At 33.6% G+C, this 23989-nt stretch overlaps 1 protein-coding gene across 1 annotated transcript in view; it reads left to right on the top strand.

Moving 5' to 3' along the window:
• The first annotated feature begins 11991 nt into the window (after positions 1-11991).
• LOC126748212 (microtubule-associated serine/threonine-protein kinase 3) overlaps positions 11992-23989 on the top strand; it is a 75979-nt gene continuing 63981 nt past the window's right edge. The window contains exon 1 of the mRNA XM_050457289.1: positions 11992-12386. Within this exon, the coding sequence (XP_050313246.1) occupies positions 12224-12386 (163 nt within the window). The 5' untranslated portion in view covers positions 11992-12223. The remainder of the gene's footprint in view (positions 12387-23989) is intronic.

Genomic DNA, 23989 nt, shown 5'->3' with positions numbered 1-23989 from the left:
CTTTATTATAGCCCTGAAGATGAACACCTGTGTGTTCGAAACATGCCGGCAAAAATAATTTTATTGATTAATACCAATTTAATATGAGTAGAGAAGACTGTATTTTCAATTTTTCCAATTTTACTTTAATTTTTGTTAGTTTCATTTTTGTTAAATCTTTCAATTTTATTTACGTATACCATAATATTTGACGTATATCACACTTTTCTTTTTAGTTCTTACCATAATGTCACGCGGACGTAAAATATTGGAACTCCTAAAAATTGAAACACAAGATCCAAATCGACTATTACATGAAGCACTCCAAAATGATGTATTATTTGAGGATAATATAGAAATCCAAATAGACATAAATGCTTCAAATAATAATGTTCAAATAAAGAAATAGTCAGTTTTATTAACAATGATAACTTGCAACTTGATGAAAGTATGGATTATAATGTACCATTTGAAGAAAATTCTACTAATACTTTGGTTACAACTGATGCGCAAATTTGGGAGGAAAATAAAGAAAACTGTTTTACGAGCTCTCCCGTGCAGAACAAGAAACCTAAGGTTCAAGTTGGAGTTTCAGATATTGGATTGAATAAGAGAAATTGTGATGAGAAATTGAGTGACGAAAGCGAATTTTCACCATCAGAGACAGAAGACGATATCAGTTTTATGAACAAAGAAAATAATACTGACAAAGAAATAGTTGAAGCCGAAATGGAAAATGAAGGCACTGATGAAGATGAGGAGAACAAAACGTCTAGTAAACGAAGAAAGAAAAGAAAACTTCCTATTAAGAAAATAGATTCTTCTTATCAAAAAAATAAGAAAAAGCGAGAATTGGGATTACCTTATTTAGGGAAAAAGAAAATGGAAGGGAAATGGAAATATAATGTTAGTAAACCCGGCAAATTTTTATCCAATCCTTGCAATTGCAAAATATCAGATAAAAAAAATGTTTTTGCATGTAAAAAGCTCGCCGAACATAAGAGAGGCGAAACTTGAAAGTTTTTGGAAAAAATCATGGCCAGAAAAAAAAAGAGTTTGTGAAAGGTCTTATTGATTTTGAACCTGTGAAAAGGCGGAGAGGTCTTAAAGAAACATCGCGACGAGATTTTTTTGCTAGGTACTACTTGGTGCAAGATTTGGTAAAATATAGAGTTTGCAAGAAAATGTTTTAATGCTAGCCTTGGTTTAAAGCATAACTGTGCTTTACACTGGCTTAAATTGGAAGAGAAAACTATGAATATAGAGCGCCAGACAATGATAGATAATCCAGAACTTTTAAAGATGAGTAGCAGAAGAACAAAAGCATCTAGAATCATTAAGGAAAAACTTAAATCCTTTTTTTATTCTTTACCAAATGTGGAGTCCCATTATTGCCGAGCTTCTACACAAAAATTATATCTAGAACCCATGTGGACTAGTAAACAAGAGCTTTACCGCTTTTATTGTGAGAAGTACTGCAACGATGAAAACATTAAGCCATTTTTAAGAACGATTTTTAACGATGTGTTTCAGGAATTAAATCTTTCAATGTACTACCCGAAAAAAGATCAATGTGAGGTTTGTGTTGCATCTAAAAACAAGAATATTTCTGAAGAGGAATATCAGCAACACCTTTTACTAAAAAACCAAGCAAGAGAAGAAAAAGCAAGAGATGAAGAGAGAGCCGATGACACCGAATTCATTTTCACCAGGGACTTACAATCTGTCTTGTTGGCTCCAAAAAATAATGTTAGCACTATGTACTACAAGACTAAATTGGCAGTGCACAATTTTACGTTATTTAACGTAAAAACCAAAGATGGGTTCTGCTTCTTATGGAGTGAGGTGGAGGGCGCTCTTACAGCGAACGAGTTTTCTTCTATTTTAGTGAATTTCATAGAAAAGGAAGTTGTCAAGACCAATTCCGGATTGGACCAAAAAAAATAATTTTTTGGAGTGATGGGTGCAATGCACAAAATCGGAATTCGGTGTTGGCAAATGCTTTGCTAAACATTGCTATGCAGTACAACTTGATCATAATACAAAAATATTTATTTAAAGGGCATACGCAAATGCAAGCTGATTCTATGCATTCTACAATTGAAAGACGTCTTAGAGGTAAGGACATTAATGTGCCAGCAGACTACGTGTCTCATTGTAAAAGTGCAAGAATTACTCCATTTCCTTATAACGTGTCGTACTTAAATCATACATTTTTTAAAGACTTTTCTGGCTTAGATTATTATGCATCAATAAGACCTGGTCGAAAAGTTGGCGATCCCACAGTTAATGACCTTAATGACCTTAAGCAATTAAAATACACTGACGACGGCATTATTCAGTACAAACTAAAACACTCAGATGCTGCCTGGGAAAACTTCATAGTTAGAAAAAAAAAGCAAATTATTACTCAATTATTTGTTCCATTCGAATCTCTTCCGTGTTTGTACAATGAAAGGCGAAAAATTAAATTAGATAAATTTCATGACTTACAAGTTCTAAAAAAAAGTTTGTTACCAGACTATCATGAGTATTATGATAACATTCCCCATACATAATTCGATTTATAAGATGTCTTCGCTATATCCCTATTCAAAGAATTTTTTGGTTCTGTTTTTTACTAAGGTTATACTGTACTAAAGTTATTTGTGAATGGCATACAATATTAAATTATTATTAGTTTTAAACCAAAGTTACGCTATTGTAGTGCCATCTACTTTAAGTTTTGTTAAGTTAATGTTTTTGCAATAATAAAAATATTTGTAATAATGCTGTATTATTTTGAATTAACTTTTTAGTAAGCCAAAGTACAAAGAAAAAAGTGTATGTACAGCAACATTTTGTGGAAATAAGTGTATGTCCTATTAAAAAATATGTAAGAGCTTTTAAGAGAAGATATAAAATTCAAGCAAAACAAGACATATCCCAATGAAACCTGAAAATAAACAAAACGAGACAGGTCCCATTTTGTGTTTTTTTTTTCAAAACCACATATTTCCACGCGATTTAAATGAGTTGAATGTTTTTTACATTACCGACTTTATTAGGCAGGCGATGTCCATATATGGTTTGTTCATTTTCGTCAGAAATCAGTGATAAGTAACCGTATTGGTGTGTGTGCCCTGTTTAATTGGTATACTAGTCAACAGCAAAAAATGAAAACTTCAGTGAGCACTATCAACGTCGGCAGTAGAAAGAAAAAGCCAAAAGTTTTAAAACGAGATGAGAAAAAAAGAGAAAGGTATGAGTGTCTTATTAAAAAATATATAGTATCCTATTAAAAAATCTATTCTAGATATTTAAAAAGTGATCCCAATATTCCCAATTTAAGATACATTAAGCGGCCCTGCAACCACAGGACCAAGGCTTACATGTGTAGTTTGGTAAAAACCGCTGATGTAAAAAAAACTGGGGACAATTTTTACTGAAAGGCTTTTTCGGTCAAAGATCAAAAGTTGTGTCAATTAATATCAGTTTTGGAGCTAAAGAAGCATCGACCTAAGGAAAAGGTAATACCAGAAGATGAAATCTAAATCAGTTCGCGTTGTATACTTTTTTCGTATATACAAGGGGAAAATAGGCAAAAATTTGACAGTGTGCAAAAATTTTTTCATGGCAGTGTTTGATATTACAAAAAATCGGTTAACTGCTACTCATAAGGTTATTAAAGAAGGTAAAATACCAAAAGAAATGCGAAGTGGTATTAAAAAAAAACCTAAACTTCAAAATTCTGTTGTTTTTTTTTCATTTTGTTAATTTTAGGCTTACTATATTTTATCGGGTAGTATCACCGCCTTTCTCTTTGAGTAAGGTGGTATCGGTTTTAATAATCGTGATTCGATCTTTTTTGACTTAAATCCACATAGTTTTTCCTAAACGTAATAAGGATTGTATTTTTTATAGGCAAATATAACGTTTTGAATTTGAATTTGAAAAACGTTCAGAAAAAACAAAAAAATCGAAAATTTTCGAAAAAAATCGAAAGCCACTATAACAGAAATAAATACTGTCTTGTTTTTTTCTTGTGCATTTAATACAGTGGTTTCATTTAAAAACGAACCACCCTGTTAAGTTTGTGGTTAACGAGCACCATTTATTTATATACTTTGTCCTTAGTGCTGTGCGGTGGTGACGCAAGAAACAAAATATCGGTTCCCGCCCGCCATGTTTTTAACACTTGCTTCTTGACTTTAGAATCGCCCGTAACTCTATGTCGGGGCTTTTTGTAATTTGTCGTTTTTAAGTTGTTTATGAGAATTAAATTATTAAAATTACCAGTATTTCATTCTATACAGTCCACTTACACGGAAACATGGTCCTTCGAGCCGGATATTAATCAATCCCGAGCAACGTCATTTACAGAAAATATTTTGGCGTTCCGATCCCAATGAGGATGTTAAAATATTTGAATTAAATACGGTTACCTATGGTACTACTGCCGCTAGTTTTTTAGCCATACGTTCCCTTTTTGAGGTTGCAAATGAATGCGAACGCGATTTCCCCTTAATTGCTAATATAATTCGTAATGATATGTACGTTGATGATTTATTGACAACAGCTCACTTGATATTTTAAAATACAACATTAATCAACCCAGCCTTTCGAAAAAACTAATAACCAAGCGTGTTATTCTTTCCAGTATCGCTACCACAGCATAAGGAAGACTTATTGTAATTATTTAAGCTGTGTCGCTACTACCTTCGATCCCTTAGGTCTAGTCAGCCCTTGTATTATTATAGCCAAGGTGCTTTTACAGAAACTATGGTGTGAAAATTTAGGCTGGGATCAACCGGTTCCTGATCATATAAGTAATTCTTGGTTAGAATGGCACTCGAATCTTGAAGCCATAAATAGTATAAATATCGAACGGAAGGTTGTTTGTGAAAATCCAGTTAAAATCAGTTTACACGGTTTTGCTGATGCTTGTCAGACTAGTTACGGTGCATGCGTATACGTTATATCTGAAAATAATTTAGAAGAGCGGTTTTCTAATTTACTATGCGCCAAATCAAAGGTAGCTCCAGTTAAACATCTAACAATGCCACAGTTAGAGCTATGTGCGGCACTAACACTGGCTCAGTTATTAGAAAAGGTGTTAAAATCACTAAATATTAAAATTGAACAAACATTTTGTTGGTCTGACTCCACTATAGTGATGGGGTGGTTGTGCGCATCCCCACATTTATTAAAACCGTTTGTAGCCAATCGCGTGGACATTCAGAAGTTAACGGCTAACATTGAGTGGAGACATGTACTATCTTTGGATAATGCAGCCGACATAGTTTCGAGAGGATTACCTCCTCAACAGCTGTGCTCTTCTCGTATGTGGTTTCATGGCCCCGATTGGCTAGACAAAGATATGATTCATTGGCCTAATAAACAGACCTCAGTTATCGATTTACCAGAAATTCGTACTACATTAACTTCCTCAGTAAGCAAAATAGAGTCCTACTCATTTGAGCGTTTTTCTGATTTTTTAAAATTAAAAAGGACTTTTGCTTGGGATCTAAGATTTTCAAAAAAAATTGTAAAAATAAGCCCTAAAACCGAATATTACTTCTGTACTTGACATTGGATGAACTTGAAAATAGTCTTTACTTTGTAATTAGGATAGCTCAAAGGGAGTCCTTTCCGGAGGAATATCTTACTCTCACCGAAGGTAACGATTTGCCTTCTAATAGCCGTGTTTTAAGCTTGCACCCATTCATTGATAAGAACGGTTTGATAAGGGTAGGCGGCAGATTGTCCAATTCAGACTTTTCATACTCAAAAAAGCATCCTTTGTTACTTTGCACTAAACATTATATTACTAAATTAATTTTTGAAAGCACCCATAAAAGATTATTTTATGCAGGGCCTCAGTACTTATTGTCTTCAATAAGAAACACCTTTTGGCCCATATCAGGTCGTAGTTATTCGCGAAAAATTGTGAAAGATTGCGTAACGTGTGCCAGATTTAGCGGTGCCAAAATTCAGCCGCTTATAGGTGATTTACCAGCGGTAAGAGTTCGGCCTTCGAAATGGGCCTCATTTAGCGTTATAGGAGTTGACTATGCCGGACCTTTCTGGATGAAAGATAGGCGAGGTCGCGGTTGCAGACCAATTAAATGTTGGGTAGCCCTTTTTATTTGCTTCACGACCCGGGCTATACACTTAGAAATTGTCTTGTCTCTTAGTACCGATGACTTTATGCAATCCTTTTATCGTTTTATAAGCCATCGTGGTAAGCCGGCCCAGGTATTCTCCGATAACGGAACCAACTTTGTCAGAGCTAATCACGAAATGTTAGAATTGAGTGTTTTTTTTTAAGACTCATATAGCCTGGATATCATCGAAAAGGCTTCCCATTTAGATATTGATTGGCATTTCATCCCGGCCAATTCGCCACACTTTGGGAGTATTCTTTGGGAAGCGGGGGTAAAGAGCTTGAAATATCCTGTTAAGCGTACAAAAGGCGAGCATAAGTTGTTTTTTTATGATTTTCAAACGTTACTTATTAGGATCGAGGCAGTGCTCAATTCTAGACCCCTTACTCCATTAACCACTGATCTCGACGATGTAACCTGTCTCTCTCCCTCCCACTTTTTAATTGGAAGACCAATGGAAACCATACCCGAATTACCAATCTCGCTGATTAAACTCAGTCAATATCAACTTTTGCAAAAATTGAACGAGCACTTTTGGATCAGATGGAGTCGCGAATACATCCATGAGTTGCAGCAAAGACACAAATGGAAAAGGTCATCAGGAAACGTTGATATTGGACAGCTGGTCTTAATAAGGGATGAAAATCTACCGCCTACCAGATGGCGCTTGGGACGAGTTCTTAAGTTAATACCAGGCAAGGATGGTATTAACCGTGTTGCTTTTGTGAAGACGGCAGACAGTGAACTTTCTCGTGCGGTAACTAGACTTTGCCCACTTCCCAATGAAAGTTAGCCCAGGACTTTCAACGCCGGGGGCATGTTCAGTTTGTGGTTGACGAGCATTATTTATTTATATACTTTGTCCTTAGTGCGGGCCTGTGCTATGCGTGACGCAAGAAAGAAAATATCGGTTTTCGCCCCCCATGTTTTTAACACTTGCTTCTTGACTTTAGAATCGCCCGTAACTCTATGTCGGGGCTCTTTGTAATTTGTCGTTTTTAAGTTGTTTATGACAATTAAATTATTAAAATTACCAGTATTTCATTCTATACAGTCCACTCACACGGAAACACAACCTTAATAGCTTTTTAAAACAAAAAAAAAACACGTCAATTTAGATAAACGGGAGGAGGTTATATTTGAAAAAGTTTTGTCAATCACCTCCTCACCTCCAGCTAACCTCACTTTGAAATGTCAAATGGGAATCCGATCGTGTGATACATCATTGTAAGCAGCTTTAAAATGTATATTTAACAGTATCAACAAAAATTAAATCGGTTGACGTACCAGCGACTAGTGGGCTAAAATGGTAATATTCAATATTTTATTAACGTCATACTTTGATATGTCAAATGGCTATGCTATAGTGAAACACGGGGTATAAAGAATATTTTAAATTTAAATTTAAGTTTCTAGACTTATAAACAGTAAGGGTGTAAGAGGATGTTTAAAAATAAACAATTTAATCAGTTCACAGAATTTATTTTATTAAGTGCTTAAAATGTGCTCTATTATTCGCGAGACAATAATAAAGTCTGTTTCAAAATTCCTCGCGAACATTGGCAAGTGTATGTCTGCTAATATCTCTACATTTGTGAGTAATTCGATCCTTAAAATAATTTTTATTTTCAGGTGGAAGAAGAAGAAATCAGAGGAAGTTATTAAGGGAGGTTCGTTTTTAAATGAAAGCACTGTATAAATAAACACTTCGTTCTATATAATGCAAAAAACCCAGATTTTAAAACCTCAAAACCTATGTTTAATAGGATTTTTTACTATTTGAAGAGAGTTTAACATACGATTTTCTTCGCCAGCTGCAGATATAGGCGGAACGTGTCTTTATTTTAAAAATACTATAAAAGAAGGAAACAAAAGTAAATCCGAATTATTAACAGAGTTAAGAATACATAATATTAAAGCAAACGTTTCATTCTATTTTGATCTACAGCAAAATCATCCCTTACCGAAGACGCCTATTCAGAACGCATTTTATTTGGGTCAAATAGGTTTTTACACCTTTTGTTGCGTGGATGTTAATTTAAAAAAAATACATTTTTCTATACTTTTTCTATACAAAACAAAAAATTGCATATAACGTGTATTTTTAAAACATTGGTTAAAAAATGATTCCCCACAAAATGAGAAGGATATCATAAAACAAATTTGCCAGTAAGAGGTTACTCCTACTTACCTAGATCGTGTTTTTGGTCGTTCTAAGGAAGTTCTTAAAAAGCATGTCGTAACTCAGATCTAGTAATCATTTGTCCGGGAAAAGACGCCGCCACAATTAACGCTCGATGAAAAGAATCCTAGTATAGTGTAAAAATGGTGCTTCTCGGAGGGCCTAAGGATCAACCCAAAAAAAAGTAGAGCTCCGAGGAGACCTTACTTTGACACACCACAATCTGTGTCTCTGTTCAATTCCAGAACGATTCGATTTCTGGGAATCACATTAAATTTCAAAGTCTGCTGGTGCGATCACGCAGACATGAGAATTAAGAAGGCTACCTTTGTGCGCTTTGGGCTTGCAGTGGACCATCCCATCGTTCGTCGTCCGTTGCTACCGCAGCAAGCTGCGTTGCTCTTTCGTCGATGCGATTCTAACGCATCGTGTATCGCCTCCTATTTAAACCTATGTATTGTCGTACCAATGCGGTACCGCTGCGTTTCTACCGCATCGGTTGAAACCGGATCGTATATACCCGCACTTACGAAGCCACATGTGCAGATGTTGCTTTTACAATCCATACTACTATTTAGACTTTCAATGCAATAGGTTTTTTATGTTTAAAATCTTGCTACCATGATATCAAAAACATTTTCTGAAATTCTATATACTCGAGAAAACTTACAGTTAAAAACACATTGCTGCAAAAAGAGAGAGAGGCACATATTGGTTTAAGAAGATTTGTCCGCAATGACAAAGCGTTATCACCTAGGAAAATGCTGTTAGGCGGATCGTAAGTAAATTACGTTCCCTAACTTCAGAGAAAGAGGATTATGAAAATTCCGTAGCAACACTGTTCGGGAAATAAAAAGTTAATAATAAGTTGATTAGCCCTAGGCTTGACTTTGCCATTGTACATTTCTTATAATAAAGACTTTAATTATTTATTTTATTTATTTAATAAACACCTATATTATAATTAAACTTACCTTAGTAAATTCATCTAGGCTTTTGTATATTGCTTTACATATATCAGGCAGAAACTATGATATAGTAGTTTTGGGCAGCCGCACAGTAGCACCCAGAGATAAAAAAGAATCTGCAGTAGTTAAATCTCTCAATGTAACTTGAGTTTTACTGAAAGAGATTCTCTTAATAAAGTACTTTATTTCAGAAACTTTGTTGTAACTGAAAGTTTTTCAAATTTATCTTCAGATATTATTAAATAATTTTAATAGGCATCTAGGTTACGTTCACGCAGCTAAGTCACGTGCTGAAGCTTTTAGATCTACGTTTTAGGATTTACTCTCTGGCCCATCATTGCAAGCAAAGGATAGCGCTCTGCGTATAATCTTAAAGCAGCAGCCGCATTCTGCAGGTACTCCCATAAATACTCCCGACATGAATATGTCGCTTATGGATACGTCGATACGATGTGGATACAAGTTTTATGACTCGGAGAAAACAAGAAAAAGTGAAAGTGACTATTGCACTAACTGATCGGTATAATGCTTGGCCTACAAGACAAAAATATTAGCAAAAAACATAAACAGTCATACAAACAGACTATATGTCTTGATACATAAGCCCAAATATACTTCTTTTCATTCCGTATCTCGCTTATTTTTTAAAATTGTTTAAAAAAGCTGTTTATTTTAATGAGTTCTAGTTACCTACACAACATTAAGAATAAATTTTAACTTAAAAATACTATGTACTTTTTAAGAAATGAGCTATTAAAATTGGTTATAGGACATCAATTATTGCCTAAGAACTAATAATATTGGTATGTTTGAAACAACAAAAAATATATAGGATGTTGCACCGTCAGGCGGGACATAGGAAATCCCACGTAATTTTTAATAGGCTCTCCTATTTATTTTAGAGAAAATTGCCCGTTTAGAAGTTATTGGCGAAAATCTTGGTGAAAATTTTGTCTTTTTTGTCGCGTCGGACTTACAGGTATCGCTCAAGGTAAGAAAGTTAGGTGAGGGTAAACTGCCAAGTAAAGTTGTAATAATAAAATTGTGGTTTTAATTAAATTATTATTGAATATTCGTACAATCGTACACATGCACACAAATTATTAAAATATAAACCATGAAATATTTTAAAAAACTTGTAAACTTTATGTCTTTACTTTTTTATTAAACCTAAAATAACTAACTTAAAAAAAATGTTATAACAAATGTTCAAATATTCCTTCGTAAGCTGCTAAGCAATGACCCAAACAGTGGTAAAATTCATTTCTAACATTCGCTAATTGATATTCGCTGATCTGATGACTGATCTGATGATTGATGATCGAAATCGCATTTTTTTAATTCTTCGAGGTTTAAATAATTCTTATATTTTATTTTTTAAATGGCCCCACAGAAAAAAATCGTTGGGAGAGAGATTAGGAGACCTTGATGCCCGATTTATTACGTGTCACAGGTAAATAACATTCCCGCTGAAAGCGTAGCAAGCGTAGTATGCGCCAGGCAACCATCTTTGACACCAAACCTGTTGATTTTCCCCGGCAAGATCATTAATACTCGGCAAAATTTGTTCCTCAAGTAGTTATAAGTAATAATTTCCATTTAAATTTCGATTGAGAAAGAATGGTCCTAAAATGTAGTGTCCGAAAATCCCCGCCCGAACATTAACTTTCTGTGGATACTGAGATCGTGTTGTTATATACCTATGCTGATTTTCTTTAACCCAATACCAATAATTTTAAACTTTTAAATTTTAAAGTTCATTGTTTAAAGTAAAAGTGCATTCATTTGTGAAGCAAAAATTTGTTATAAATCCCTATCCAAGTTTGCCCTTTCCATCATATCCAAACAACTCCTGCTGCCGTAATTCACCCCCCTCTCTAAGCTCCTGATGCCTTCCATATTTGTATGAAAAATATGTTTTTTTTTAAAGCCAGTTTTATGATCAATGCATGATCTCCAAGATTTCTTGTACTTATTTTTCTTTCATTTTCTTCCACATGTAAAAAAACCTGCAAGTCTCTATCATTTTCTTCATTTTCTTGCTTTTAATGATAGTTTCGTTTATTATTTACCTTACATTTGCAATTATTTACTACAGTGCCCTCTTGCTCAAATTTTCTAACAGTTCTATTCACTGTTGATTTTCTTGGTATCGGCCTATGTGGAAAAAAAGCTGCAAACGAGTCTGACATTTCTCAGTAACTATTGCCTTAAATGGTAAAACCATTTAATCATTAGTACTTTTTCGTACTTCATAGCTGAGCTATGAGCTAGCATAGCTATGACAAATTATTTGATGTTTATCACCAGTCAAGGTAGCAAATTCCATACCTGTGAATACGAGGCAATAAAAAAAGACAAATGTTCGTAAAGATTTTTGGGTGTTTGACAAACCAAAAATAAATAAACTTATTTTGTTGGCTGCAGATTTTGGTGCTCTTTAAATTATTCTCATACATTTTTTCTCTAAAATAATTAGGGAAGCCAATATTTGACCCTATTAAAAATTACATGGGATTTCCTATGTCCCGCCCTGTATATTTAAATGAATACATACGTCCAAGTACAAAACACAAAAATGTGCCCAGGCTTTAACTCCTTGTTTTTTCCTTTATGCAGCTGTCACAAGTCAGCTGTTCTGTGTGTCACGCTGTCAAAGTCAGATGTTGATGGTTGTTATTGACATATCGATATTGACTAATTCAGAGACCAAATTAAATATTTATGTGCTATACCTCGAAATTTCTGTGCTGAAATACTTAATTCATTCTTACTCATGGCAGAGACAACCAACGTTGGTTGTCTCTGCTCATGGCTTCGAAATTAGCTTGTGTACTACCTAATAACTGGAGTTATGAAATTAGAAGAAAAATTGTGCGGGTTAAAGTATAAATGATTAAAAAGGCAAGCCTAATAGCAGTTTGGGCTTGTAGGTAATTGTAGAATAGATGGAGGACACCATTGAAAACAATGGAATTAAATCGCGGGCTCGCTCCAATTCTGCTAGGGTTTTAGTTTTTGATGAACCCCGGGCTTATTTAGAGCAAAAACAGCGATGCAGTGTTGGTCCTGTACACCAAGAATCTCTTGGCACAAAGAGAAACCAAACAGGTACATACTAAATAGCTTATTTAGACTTTTTGCCTTAGCTTCTAATTTATAATGTATATTTTGTTCTACTAAAGTTATTTGAGTACCTCTTTTTTCTTCATTACTGTTGCCTTTCTCTAGCTAACCAGAGTAGTTGACACCAAGGCATAAATAGAAAGAATTTATATATTTTTTTCATTACAATCAAAATCATTAAAACACAATTTATTTCAAGACACCTTTTATTTAAATTTTAAAAAATTATTGGCAAAATATACTGCAAATTAGAAATTTCAGCAATTTCATATCTCTTTAGTAAATAAACTTTTATGAACATGCTGACACAACAGCTTGAACAACACCATAGAACTGATATCTAGAGCACCAAATAAACAGTTACCCTATGTAAAAAGTTAGGTGCTTATTAAGTACTTTTTATTAATAATGATTTTATTTGTCTTTGGAAAATTTTATAGATATTTTAAAAGAAGCATTTTCATGAAGTATTAATAGTCATAAAATAAAAAAATAAAACATTTAACTTAAATTATGAAACATGAGGGGAATAAAAGTTTTATGTGATGGATATTTTCATAACAAATTTTACCATAATACCAGCTTGTTGGATAATGGTAAAATGATATTTCTCATTGGAGGAAATGACAATTGTTAAGGAGGGCATTTATTATTTTTTGTATATTTTTCTACATATAAAGATATTCATTGTAAGTGATATAACTTATACATATGACTAAATAAATTTAAAACTTTAATAATAGGAAGATCCTACTTAAACTCAACATTTGGAGTCGTTCAATTATCAAGACAAAATTACAAAAACAGAGCACATGAAGTATGTCATGACTTCATAAATTGAACTGAGGAATTCTAATAGAAAATAACTTAATGCATTTAGTATTATAAACAATATAGTTAAGAATTTAAAAAATTAAAAAATTGTAAGCTCTTCTACTTGCAAGAGTAGATAGGCCTAAATATGACACAGGATTCATGAGATAAATGTATGTTGTTTTTTCCTAATATGGCTTCACAAATTATTAAAAATTCATTCTGAATGACTTAGAACTTATCAGTGTGACAGAAATATTGCTGTTATCATATCTCAACCCTACTGAAAATTTATCTCAGCAGTCATCATTGATTTAATTTAAAAGCCACTTCTTATTTGCTAAAAAAAACCCGTTTTACCCAAGATTGCCTCAAAAACATATCTGTTTGTTTGCACATCTGATACTAAAGAATGTATGAAAGAATGTATGAATGTGTTATTCGATTAATAATAGTATAAATAAATCCTCATAAATACTACATTACAAACTAAATTTCTAATATAATTAAAAAAAACTTATATACTTCTATGCAAGTACCAAATATCACAAATACATAATACTAAAATGGTTTCAAAGTCTGCCTTTCAATTATTGCTTTAATTAAGAAGTACTAATTTTAAATACTAAATACTACCCAACATCAACACTGTTTGCACTTTGCATGATTCTGCTGACAGACCCACCCTCCCCATATTGGGTTCTGTGGAATTGGACCTCAAAGATTCTTATCATCTTTAAGTCACATAGAGGTACATAGATATTAAATTTTTGAAGGAGTTTGGGGTAGTGAATGGTACTATGCAGAATCTTATGCGATATAACAATATCTGCTTTAAGCCTTCTATGCTCAAGATTTTGCAGGTTTCTTTTAATTTTAGCATAATTAATGTTCTCATAACATGCCCATCTTAAAAGCAACATAATGAAGAAACTTTCTTTGTACCTTTCTTTGTTAATTTAGTGTCAAATGAGGCACCCAAATCCCTAATTAAATCAGTTTTTTGAATAGGATTACCTTCAAAATGATATGCCTTGGGTAGTGCAGTATTTGATTTACTAAACTGTATATATTTACATTTATTGATATTCAGATGCATTTTCTTAGTTTTATAGCACAAATAAAATCTGCTTAAATCACTTTAAAAATTGGATATACATTTATCATTCTTAATCGATTTAAAACTTTTCAAGTCTGCATACATTGTACATCAGGCTGATAAATCATTAATAAATAAGTTTTAAAATAAAGGTGCAAGGTGTGCACCCTGCGGCACTCCAAATGTCCAAATGTTAGTGATATTACGTATATGCTTGTTTACTCTCATGACCTACCACACAAATAAGATTTTATTTGTTCCAATGTTGTCCCATGCACATCATATCCTGCTAGTTTTACTAGCAAAAGCCCATGGTCCACATTGTGAAAGGCCTGGGAGTATACTGAGTCAACAGTGTACCCCTTCTCCAAGGCTCCAATAATAGTCATGGTATTATACCAACAGGTTATTTGAGACAGAATGATTTTTGTGAACCGCATGCTCATTCTCATCTATAACATTCTTAAATTTTTATTTAAATTATCAGAAATTAATAACTGAAATAATTTTGGGATATTGTATATTAAACACAATGGCCGATAATTCTCTGGCAAATCTATAATATAAATACGAATAGTAGGAATGCTTCCATACATCAGGGAAAATTCCTGAAGATAGTGAGAGATTAAACAAAAGGCATAGAGATCTACTTAAAGCAAAAGGATGGTTTTTATGAAATATAGCTTGTTAATCTGAAGAAAAATTTCAAAAATATCTGTAAGTTGAACTCCAAACTTGATGATCCAATACCTGCACTACATAAATCACAAGCATCATCAGGAAGTTGAAAAGGCTGAGAATAAACATATACAGAAGCAAATTGAGTTGCAAATATATTTGCTATTCTATTTGTATATTAGGGATACCATGATCCTTAATTTTGGAGTGGATCTATTTCCAAAAAAATGTTGGATTGCCTATTAGGCTTTGTTAAACATGAATATGTACACATCAAAACATTCTCGAATTTGAGAGTTACAGAGTTGTCTAATATTTGAATTACCCTTATATACAAATAATAATTTTTCTTATATTTTATCTTCTAATTACCCTAATTGCGGTAGTAAAAATTATTGAAGGTGAGATTCTTTCAATAACGATAGGTATGAATCTATTGTTTGCTCCACATAAAATATCATAATCTAATATTGACTTACTAAGTTTGTATTGCTTGTGGGCTTTCTTTTTCATTAAGATATTAGACTTAAGCTCACTGTTATACTGGAAACTTATAGCTATGTTTTATGAAAACCTTTGGTACATAGAGTTTTATACAGTAGTTTAAAATAATTGAATAAAATAATAACACAGCATTACTTGAATATCACGTACAATCATCTGACCAAACATGAAGTAAATAACTTTTTATAATACTATCAAAATCCACATTTTTTAAATTATATACATGGTGTCCCCTTTCAAATAGTAAAATATGCTTGAGTATATACAGGCGCCGTTTCTAAAACACAGGCTGTTGAAATTTAAAAAAAAAGCAGATTTTTTTCCCTTTGTATTAAAAACGCTTATAGTGATTTAAATGAAACTTTTAGGTTTTAAATGATAGGTGGTGAGACAACTTTTTGAGGAATTGCAGGGGATTTGACCTGTCCAGGGACGGAGTTGCAGCACATGTATGTTAATTTTTTTTATAGAAAAAAAGGGCCACCGTTTAAAAAAAAAATTGTTTTGAAATATTTTTTAAATTTTTAATAAAACAAATCCTTCCAAATCCGGATCCTTCAAAACTTTTTTGTCACAACGAAAATTTTAATATCATTACATTAAAAAATAAATATAGTTTAAAACAATTTAAATTAAAAAAAAAATTTAAAACAGCTGAAAAAGAAGAATTTAAGCAATAAACAATAAAAAATTTAAACCAAATGCTCAAAGTGTTCTCCATGCATTTCCACACATTTTCTGCACCTGTTGACCCAAGATGTACTCGCGAGCAAAGATCCCTGGATCGTTTCTCAGAAAGTCCGCAGCCACCACAACTCTAGCAACTAGGTCTTCTCCATTGGTTATAAGTGTTGCGTAGATAAGCTATTCCATGACGCCCCAGACAAAAAAGTCTAGAGGCGTCAGATCAGGTGACCTTGCTGGCCAAGGGACTGAACCACCCAATCCACCTGTTGTTGTAGTTCTGATCTAAAAAAGCCCTTACAGTATGAGCGAAAGGCGCTTCTTTCTGATCTCTAATATTCTGTTTGACAACATTATTTGCAATTGGGTATGGTATCTCGATCTGCAAAAATTGACTTATGATCCGATCTCCTAAAAAAAGTGACTCCCATACCGTAAAAATATGAAGGTATGCACCGACACTAAACATAAGAAAAACATGTACACACTTTGTTGTTATTATTCTTATTATTATTATTAATTTTACCAAGAAAAGCAATTTTATTTTTTTGCACCAAAACGGTGTGTCGGACCGCAAAAATGCAAGGGCTGTTTTGTTAAAAATAAACAAAATATTCAGAAAAAAATTATTAAAACAGTGGTGTACTTGTTTTTTTTTATTAAAAATTTAACGTGCATGTGTTGCAAGTCCGTCCCTGGACAAGTCAAATTACTTGCAATTCTTTAAAAAGTTGCCTCTCCACCTATAATTTAAAACGTAAAAAATTCATTTAAATGGCTGAAAGCGTTTTTAATACAGAGAATTTTTTGAATCATTTCAACGATTGTGTTTCCGACGATCAGTGTCCTATCTCAAACTACTTTTTTATGATTATTGTATTTACTGTAGCATTTTTGACTGTTTGAACAGGGACACCCTGTATACATTGCTCATATTCTAATAGTTTAAATTTGATATTTGTATTAAAACTGAGCTCCAAAGGGGGATGATGAGAATCACATGGAATAAGACTCTTATCTGGACATACAATAGTAATTTTATTATCATTTGATAATATCAGGTTTAAAAAAAACATTATTAGCATTAGGAATTTAATTTATTTGCCAGAAGTCCAAAAAAGATATAGGCTCTCTACAAACCATAGAATATTCTGGGTCTTCCAAAAGCATTAAGTGGACATTTGTTAATTTATAGTCACATGACAAATTTATTATTTTCCTCATATGTGTTAGCAACCTATTCAATAGGCAAGCAGTGATCAGCATATTTGGTAACATTGCTATTAGGCAGGAAGTAGATAGCACAAAAAACAAACACTCTCCTTTCCATGGTAATCTATATCTCCTTATATTTCTTATTGGTGTGCCTAGATACCTACAGCTTGGTAGCACGAAATTTGCTTGAGACTGCAATAAGAATCTCCCCTCCTCTGGTTTTTCCAGTTATAATACTATCTCTATCCCTAAGGAAAACAGTATATCCATTCAAGCTCTTCATTTGAAAAGTCTGAGGTGAGTCAAGTTTCAAACAAAATGATTACATCATATTCGTATAGTAATATGGAATTCTAGTTGAGTTGGTTTTAAAATTGCATTTCCTAAAAATCACCCCTTGAGGCCACCATGACTTTTTAGCCAGTTAAAAACCATAGATATAGAGACACTATCAGCAATCTTACCGACTCAGACACATTTTTTACGAGCACTTACAAATCCAACATTTTCACGTTTTTCGACCGGATTATGTCCCGTAAAACGGGACAAAATAGTTTTATTTAAGGGCATAGAAACTTGTTATTGAGCTTCCGATGAGAAGCCAGGAATTTGTTCATTTCTTGACAAAATGCAAAATACAGGTGCAACTACCTTAGGTTATGGACCTGCGATTCGAAATGCATGGCAGATTGGTTACTCATACACGTTGGATACACTAGGATTAATAAACACTCGGTGATTCGCAGTAAACGTGCAATAAACAGCCGTTAAAACTGGCCACACTTAATATTTTCCGTCAAAGTTGGATATGTTAAATCGTCGACAACTATAACGCAGTCACGACAAAACGCCGTAAGAAAAAAACCTTTTTTTTTCCGATTTGCGATCAATGGACGAAGTCACACAAACCCCGCACGACACTATTGGACACCCTCGAATGGACCAATATGGCGGATGAGAATCGTATCTATAAAGCTTTAGTAGAACTTTTATCCTGTATGAAAACATCATTTCGGTCTTTGTTATTGTTTGGTGCACGAATTTTTTCAAGATTTCTCTCTAAATATTCACTTTTTCACATAGCAATAATATACAGGGTGTTTCAGAACTATGGGATCAAACTTCTGGGGGTTGTTCAGTGCAACAGAAGAATCCATTTGAGTATAGGAACCCATGTCCGGAAATGCGCCACTACGGGCCTAAGACATGTTAAAATTTATAAAAAAACATTAATTACCTAAATAGGATCTGCTGCATTTATTTTTACCTTTTGTACATGATACCATAACAACAATTGTTTAAAATCAACGCTTATCAATGTCATGTTTAAAAATTTTATACCTTACAATTTTTAAACATTTATTGCTAATGGAAAACTTTACACCAATCAAGAATTGGCGGATATGCATTTGGCATACGGAACAACAAACTGCAATGCACGAGCAGCATCGCGGTTGTATCATGAACGTTATCCCGAACGACAGCATTCTGGATACAAAAAGTTTATTGCGGTTCATCGGCGGCTCGCTGAGACAGGCATGTTTAAGACCAAGATGCATGATACTGGTGTTGCTCGAACCGTAAGAACGGTCGAATTTGAAGAAGAGGTGCTTCAGCGAGTTGCCGATGAACCGTCAAATAGCACACGTGACGTCGCTAAGAATATGAATACGAGTAACGCTTCTGTCTGGCGGGTACTACACGAGCAACAACTCCATCCTTACCACTTCCAGAAAGTTCAAGGTATGACTGCAGCCGATTAGCATCCTAGAGTTCAATTTTGTCGATGGCTTCTGGATCAAATCATTGCACAACAATTTTTTACGATATGTTTTGTGGACCGATGAAGCCTCTTTCACAAGAGACGGTATTTTTAATAGTAGAAATAGCCATGTTTGGGACGAAGAAAATCCTTATGCAATTTTTCCAAGAAAACATCAGAATCGTTGGTCTGTCAACGTATGGGCAGGCATTGTTGATGATTATTTAATTGGGTCATACCTTCTACCGGAACGGTTAACAGGACCTATTTATCTGCGTTTCTTGGAGAAAGTTCTCCCAGAACTCCTTGAAAATGTTCCACTAAACGTTAGACAGCAAATGTGGTTTCAGCATGGTGAAGCGCCGGCTCACTTTGCTGTACAAGTACGTGAGTATTTGGCTCAGCGGTTTGGGCACCGTTGGATTGCCAGAGGTGGAGCAGTTTCTTGGCATCCTAGGTCACCGGTTTACCGTCGCTTGATTTTTTTCTTGTGGGGACATGTAAAGTCTTTAGTCTACGAAACTCAGTAGAATCAGAGCTAGACTTGATTGGACGAATAACAGCAGCATTCGAAATCATTCAAAACGAGGATCAAAATTTTTAGTGTAGTCCGCCGAAATCATGTGCGGCGTTTAAATCGGTTAAGTTTTAACCGATTTTACCGAGTTAAGGTTGGAGGAAGACATTTTGAACAATTGTTGTGATGGTATCATATACAAAAGGTAAAAATAAATGCATCAGATCCTATTTAGGTAATTATTATTTTTTCTAAATTTAAACGCGTATTAGGGCCGTAGTGGCGTAGTGACACATTTCCGGACATGGGGGGTTCCTATACTCAAATGGATTCTGCTGTTGCACTGAACAACCTCTAGAAGTTTGATCCCATAGTTCTGAAACACCCTGTATTTTCAGAGAGCTTGGTTTTTATCGTGCAACTTGAGCACTAGGGTAGTGAGTAGGCTATTATATTTACGTAAAGACTAATGACCCATCAGTATGAAATCGCAAATCACAATAAGGGCAAATTATGCTGTTTGTCGCATAGAGCAATTAATAAAAACAGAGGGTTCAATTTCGTGCGCGCTAATTAACACAGTTTGCTTATAGCGATTGCAGCGATCCCTGAGCGTGTTCTTGAACCAACAAGACTTGACGCCAACTTCAAAAAATGAGCGGGGATTCAAATTTATTCATTGGCAGGATATTTAAATGTAACCAATAAATATTGCTAAAATTTGTATTTTTGACGGAATATTTCTAAATGTTTAAAAGCAAACAGAAAATTCGTTTTAAAAGGTTGTAAAAACAAACTGAAATCAAAAAAATTGTTTCAAATTAAGTAAATTGCAAATGAGAAGTTAAAAATTAATCTTAATGTATTATTTACGTTTTACAAAAGCAATAATATGTTTTAAATGACGCCAATGGATCTTGGAGTACCAATTGTTTTTTTTTTAATCTCTCTTAATATTTTTGGGCACCAAATTAGTAAAATCATTTTTTTTTAAATAAAAATTATAGATTTTTTTAAATTTTATTTTAAAATTTGCAAAAAAAAATACAATTTTAATGTTTAATAATGTGTATTGCCTCTCCTAGCCCTGATAGGGTCAATTGTCCAGTTAAGGAAAACTTTGAGAAATAGATAATTAATGTATTTTCGCTTTACCATTTTATACAAGTTTAGTAATTTTTCTCAGCTTTTCGCACTATTAGGATTCATGCTAAGTAAAAAAAAATCGGTCTTGCTTTGTAAAGTGAAAAGAAAAAAATAATAGATTGAAAAGACCCACAATTTCTAGTAATTGACCAATTGATGCTAATACTTGACCACTATATTTTCCAGTAATTGACCATTTTTTTATTGAATAATTATTGAACAAATTCATACAAGCCAAACGGCACTTGCAATAAAACACAAGAGAAATTTCGAAGATTTTTATTAAAGGTGATTATAAATAATTAAGTTTTGTTTTAAACAGAAATAGGTTTAGAAAACTTATATTTAATTCTATCCCCAGTACCAATTAGTTCTGGGGTTTCCGATACACATACTATTTGAGACTTATCAATAGCACTCACATCATTTTCAATAACAGAAAAAATAGTTTTACAATCCCCGGTGGGTCTGAAGGCCTGAACCTCTATTTCTTCTTCCCTAAAAAAGTTCTGTATTATACAAACATAATTATATGTTTGCTTCTTTCCAGGAAAAGCAGCAATAATAAATTCTCCTTTATTTCTTAGGTCATTGAAGTCTTCTGGCAAATCCTCATTACTTAAACCCGAAGAACTGTTCTTCATTTTTACTTTCTGAATCTGAGCTTACTTTTTTAATTTTTTTTGGTTTTGGTAGTGCTTTTACTGCTTTTTCTAATTTTTTTCCTTTTTTTCTTTTTCTTATAAGTGCTCTTTGTGTCTTTGCTTCCTCCTTTTCTCTTTTAAGTTTCTCATTTTCTTCATGAAATGAAATCCATTTTTTTGATGTCGCAGCATATGGCAACCTTTCTCTATATTTTGTTTTAGCCATGGACTCTTTTTTTCAGGAGTTTCCTCGGGCCATAAAATATAATCTAAAAATGCCGAACTAATATTGCGTGAATCGACATCAATAGTACCGCTTAAATCTGAACCTAAAACAGGACTTTGAGGTTTTACCAGAGACAAGTTGTTAGGTGTTGAAGAACTAGGCTGAGAAGGAGAGAAATAACAGGATGACTCCTTATATCCATCAGAATTGATTTTATTGAGAGTTCTATTTTGAGAATGTGATGTACTTGGTGTTGCACTAGTTGAATGTGGAGAAGAATCTCTTTGATGTTGATGTAAATTTGGTTGTTTCATTGGAGTTTTTTGTTGAATTTTAACTATTTTAGCAATGGGGGAAGATGGCAATGGTAAGGTATTTTGGTTACCGTTTTTGTTTTCTTTGATTTCAGCATTTTTACAACGCAATCTCAGTTTTTTCCAAATATAAAATAACTCCTTAGCAGATTTTTCACCTCTCCACTTTCCTGTGGCAGCTAAAGCTTCTCTAAATTCATTAGCTCTTTTAGGTAACATTGTTGATTCTAATATAATAAATGCGGCACGTCGAATTCAGAAGCTTTACTAGCTTTATCAGGTTCTTCATTTGAATCCATTATTTTCTGGCTTCGTGATTCATCGTTCATGCATTTTGCAAAATCAATTGCATTAGCATTAAATGGGAACAGCCCACATTTTCTAAACCCATTTTTGATTGTTTTTTCAGCGGAGATGTCAGCCACTGCAACATTCAACAAAGCTGGAAAGACTGCCTTTGTAACTGGACTGTTATAGTTTTTTTGTTTCCAGCTAATAACAGTATTTTTTCAATTATTTTTGAAAGGCCTATATAAGGAGACATCTGCCGGCTGTAAAATGTGAGTTGCATTAGGGCATGAAGTAAATAACAAAATACCATTATCCTTACAGAATTTGGAAAGGTTATAAGTAAAGTGCGATTTGTGATCATCAACTAGATAGAGTACTGGTAATTTAACCCCCATTTCTTTTAGTTTTGGTAACAAATTGTTACATACATAATTGTGAAACGCCTTGGAAGTCATCCAACCTTTTTTTGACCGTCCAATTATCCAGTCTGGTGGTGTGTTGCGACAAACTTCGGCCGGTATCCTTTCATAAGGAAGAACCAACATTGGGAAATAAAGGTTACCATCTGCTGATATCGTAAAAAGGACTGTTATTTGTTCCTTCTCAGAACCCGATTTTATTTGATAAAAATTTTTTATTCCTCTAGGTCCAAGCAGTAGTCTGGACTTGGGATTTGACTCGAAACCGGATTCATCGGAATTAAGGACTCTTCTTGGATCTTCAAATATATCCAGGCAATTTTCTGTTTCTAGGCACTCTTTTATTTCATTGTGCCACTTTCTAATGCTTTGCTCGGTGACAGCTGCCCTAGCAAGATTCATAGATTCAGCATGTCGTTGACTCAGTTGAGAGTGACGTTTAAGAAAAAGCTGGAACCATTTATCGCCTGGAACACCATCCTTAAATGGAGTTTCGCGCCCATCCGCGCGAACAATATCGGCAACTGTTTGACAAAGAGCATTTTTATTTAACGGAATTTCTTTTTTTGAATTGCTTATAACCCATTTAACAATAAGTGTTTCTTCATCAGTGGTTAAACATGGTTGTGGACCCATTTTTCTTGTATCAGAAATGTTGTTATTCTTAAGTTTATTTATAATTGTGGAATGGGGCACATTATATTTTCTTCCCGCCTCACGTACACCAAATATTTTTAGTTTTACATCAGATATAGCTTTAGTTAGGTCTTCCTCGCTATATTTGAAAAAGACCTTTTTTGACTTGGCAGCCATGTTCTGAAAAAAAAAATATGTTGGCGTTTTCTATCAAGTGATATGAATCACTATTTGTTGACCACCCACTAGTTGACCACTATAGAAAAGTGGTTAAATACTGGAAATCATCAACAAAAAGACATGTTTTTAATAGCAATCTATTTCTATAAAAATCTTTTATTTTTTTAAATAGAGAAGCAATGAATTTCCTTGTTTTACGTAAAATTCTAGTTTTTGACCACTTGGTCAACAACTGGTAAAACAAGTATTTTTAAAAAGCAGTAGTTGACCAGTCTTTTTTTCTATATTTAATAATAATAAAAAATAGAACTATACACATAGAGCTAATCACTAATCTTTACTGAGCATGTTAATACTAAAAATGTTTTTACACCTAGCGTGATGGCGAAGATATGAAGAGATTTTAAGGTCAGTGTCTACTTACCTTGCTTCTTATTTAAGTCAGAATATCCACACGCGC

This window comes from Anthonomus grandis, chromosome 22 (genome assembly GCF_022605725.1).
Source record: "Anthonomus grandis grandis chromosome 22, icAntGran1.3, whole genome shotgun sequence".
Classification (NCBI taxonomy): domain Eukaryota; kingdom Metazoa; phylum Arthropoda; class Insecta; order Coleoptera; family Curculionidae; genus Anthonomus; species Anthonomus grandis.
Note: the sequence above shows the minus strand (reverse complement) of the source record. Positions and strands in the feature narration are given on the sequence as shown.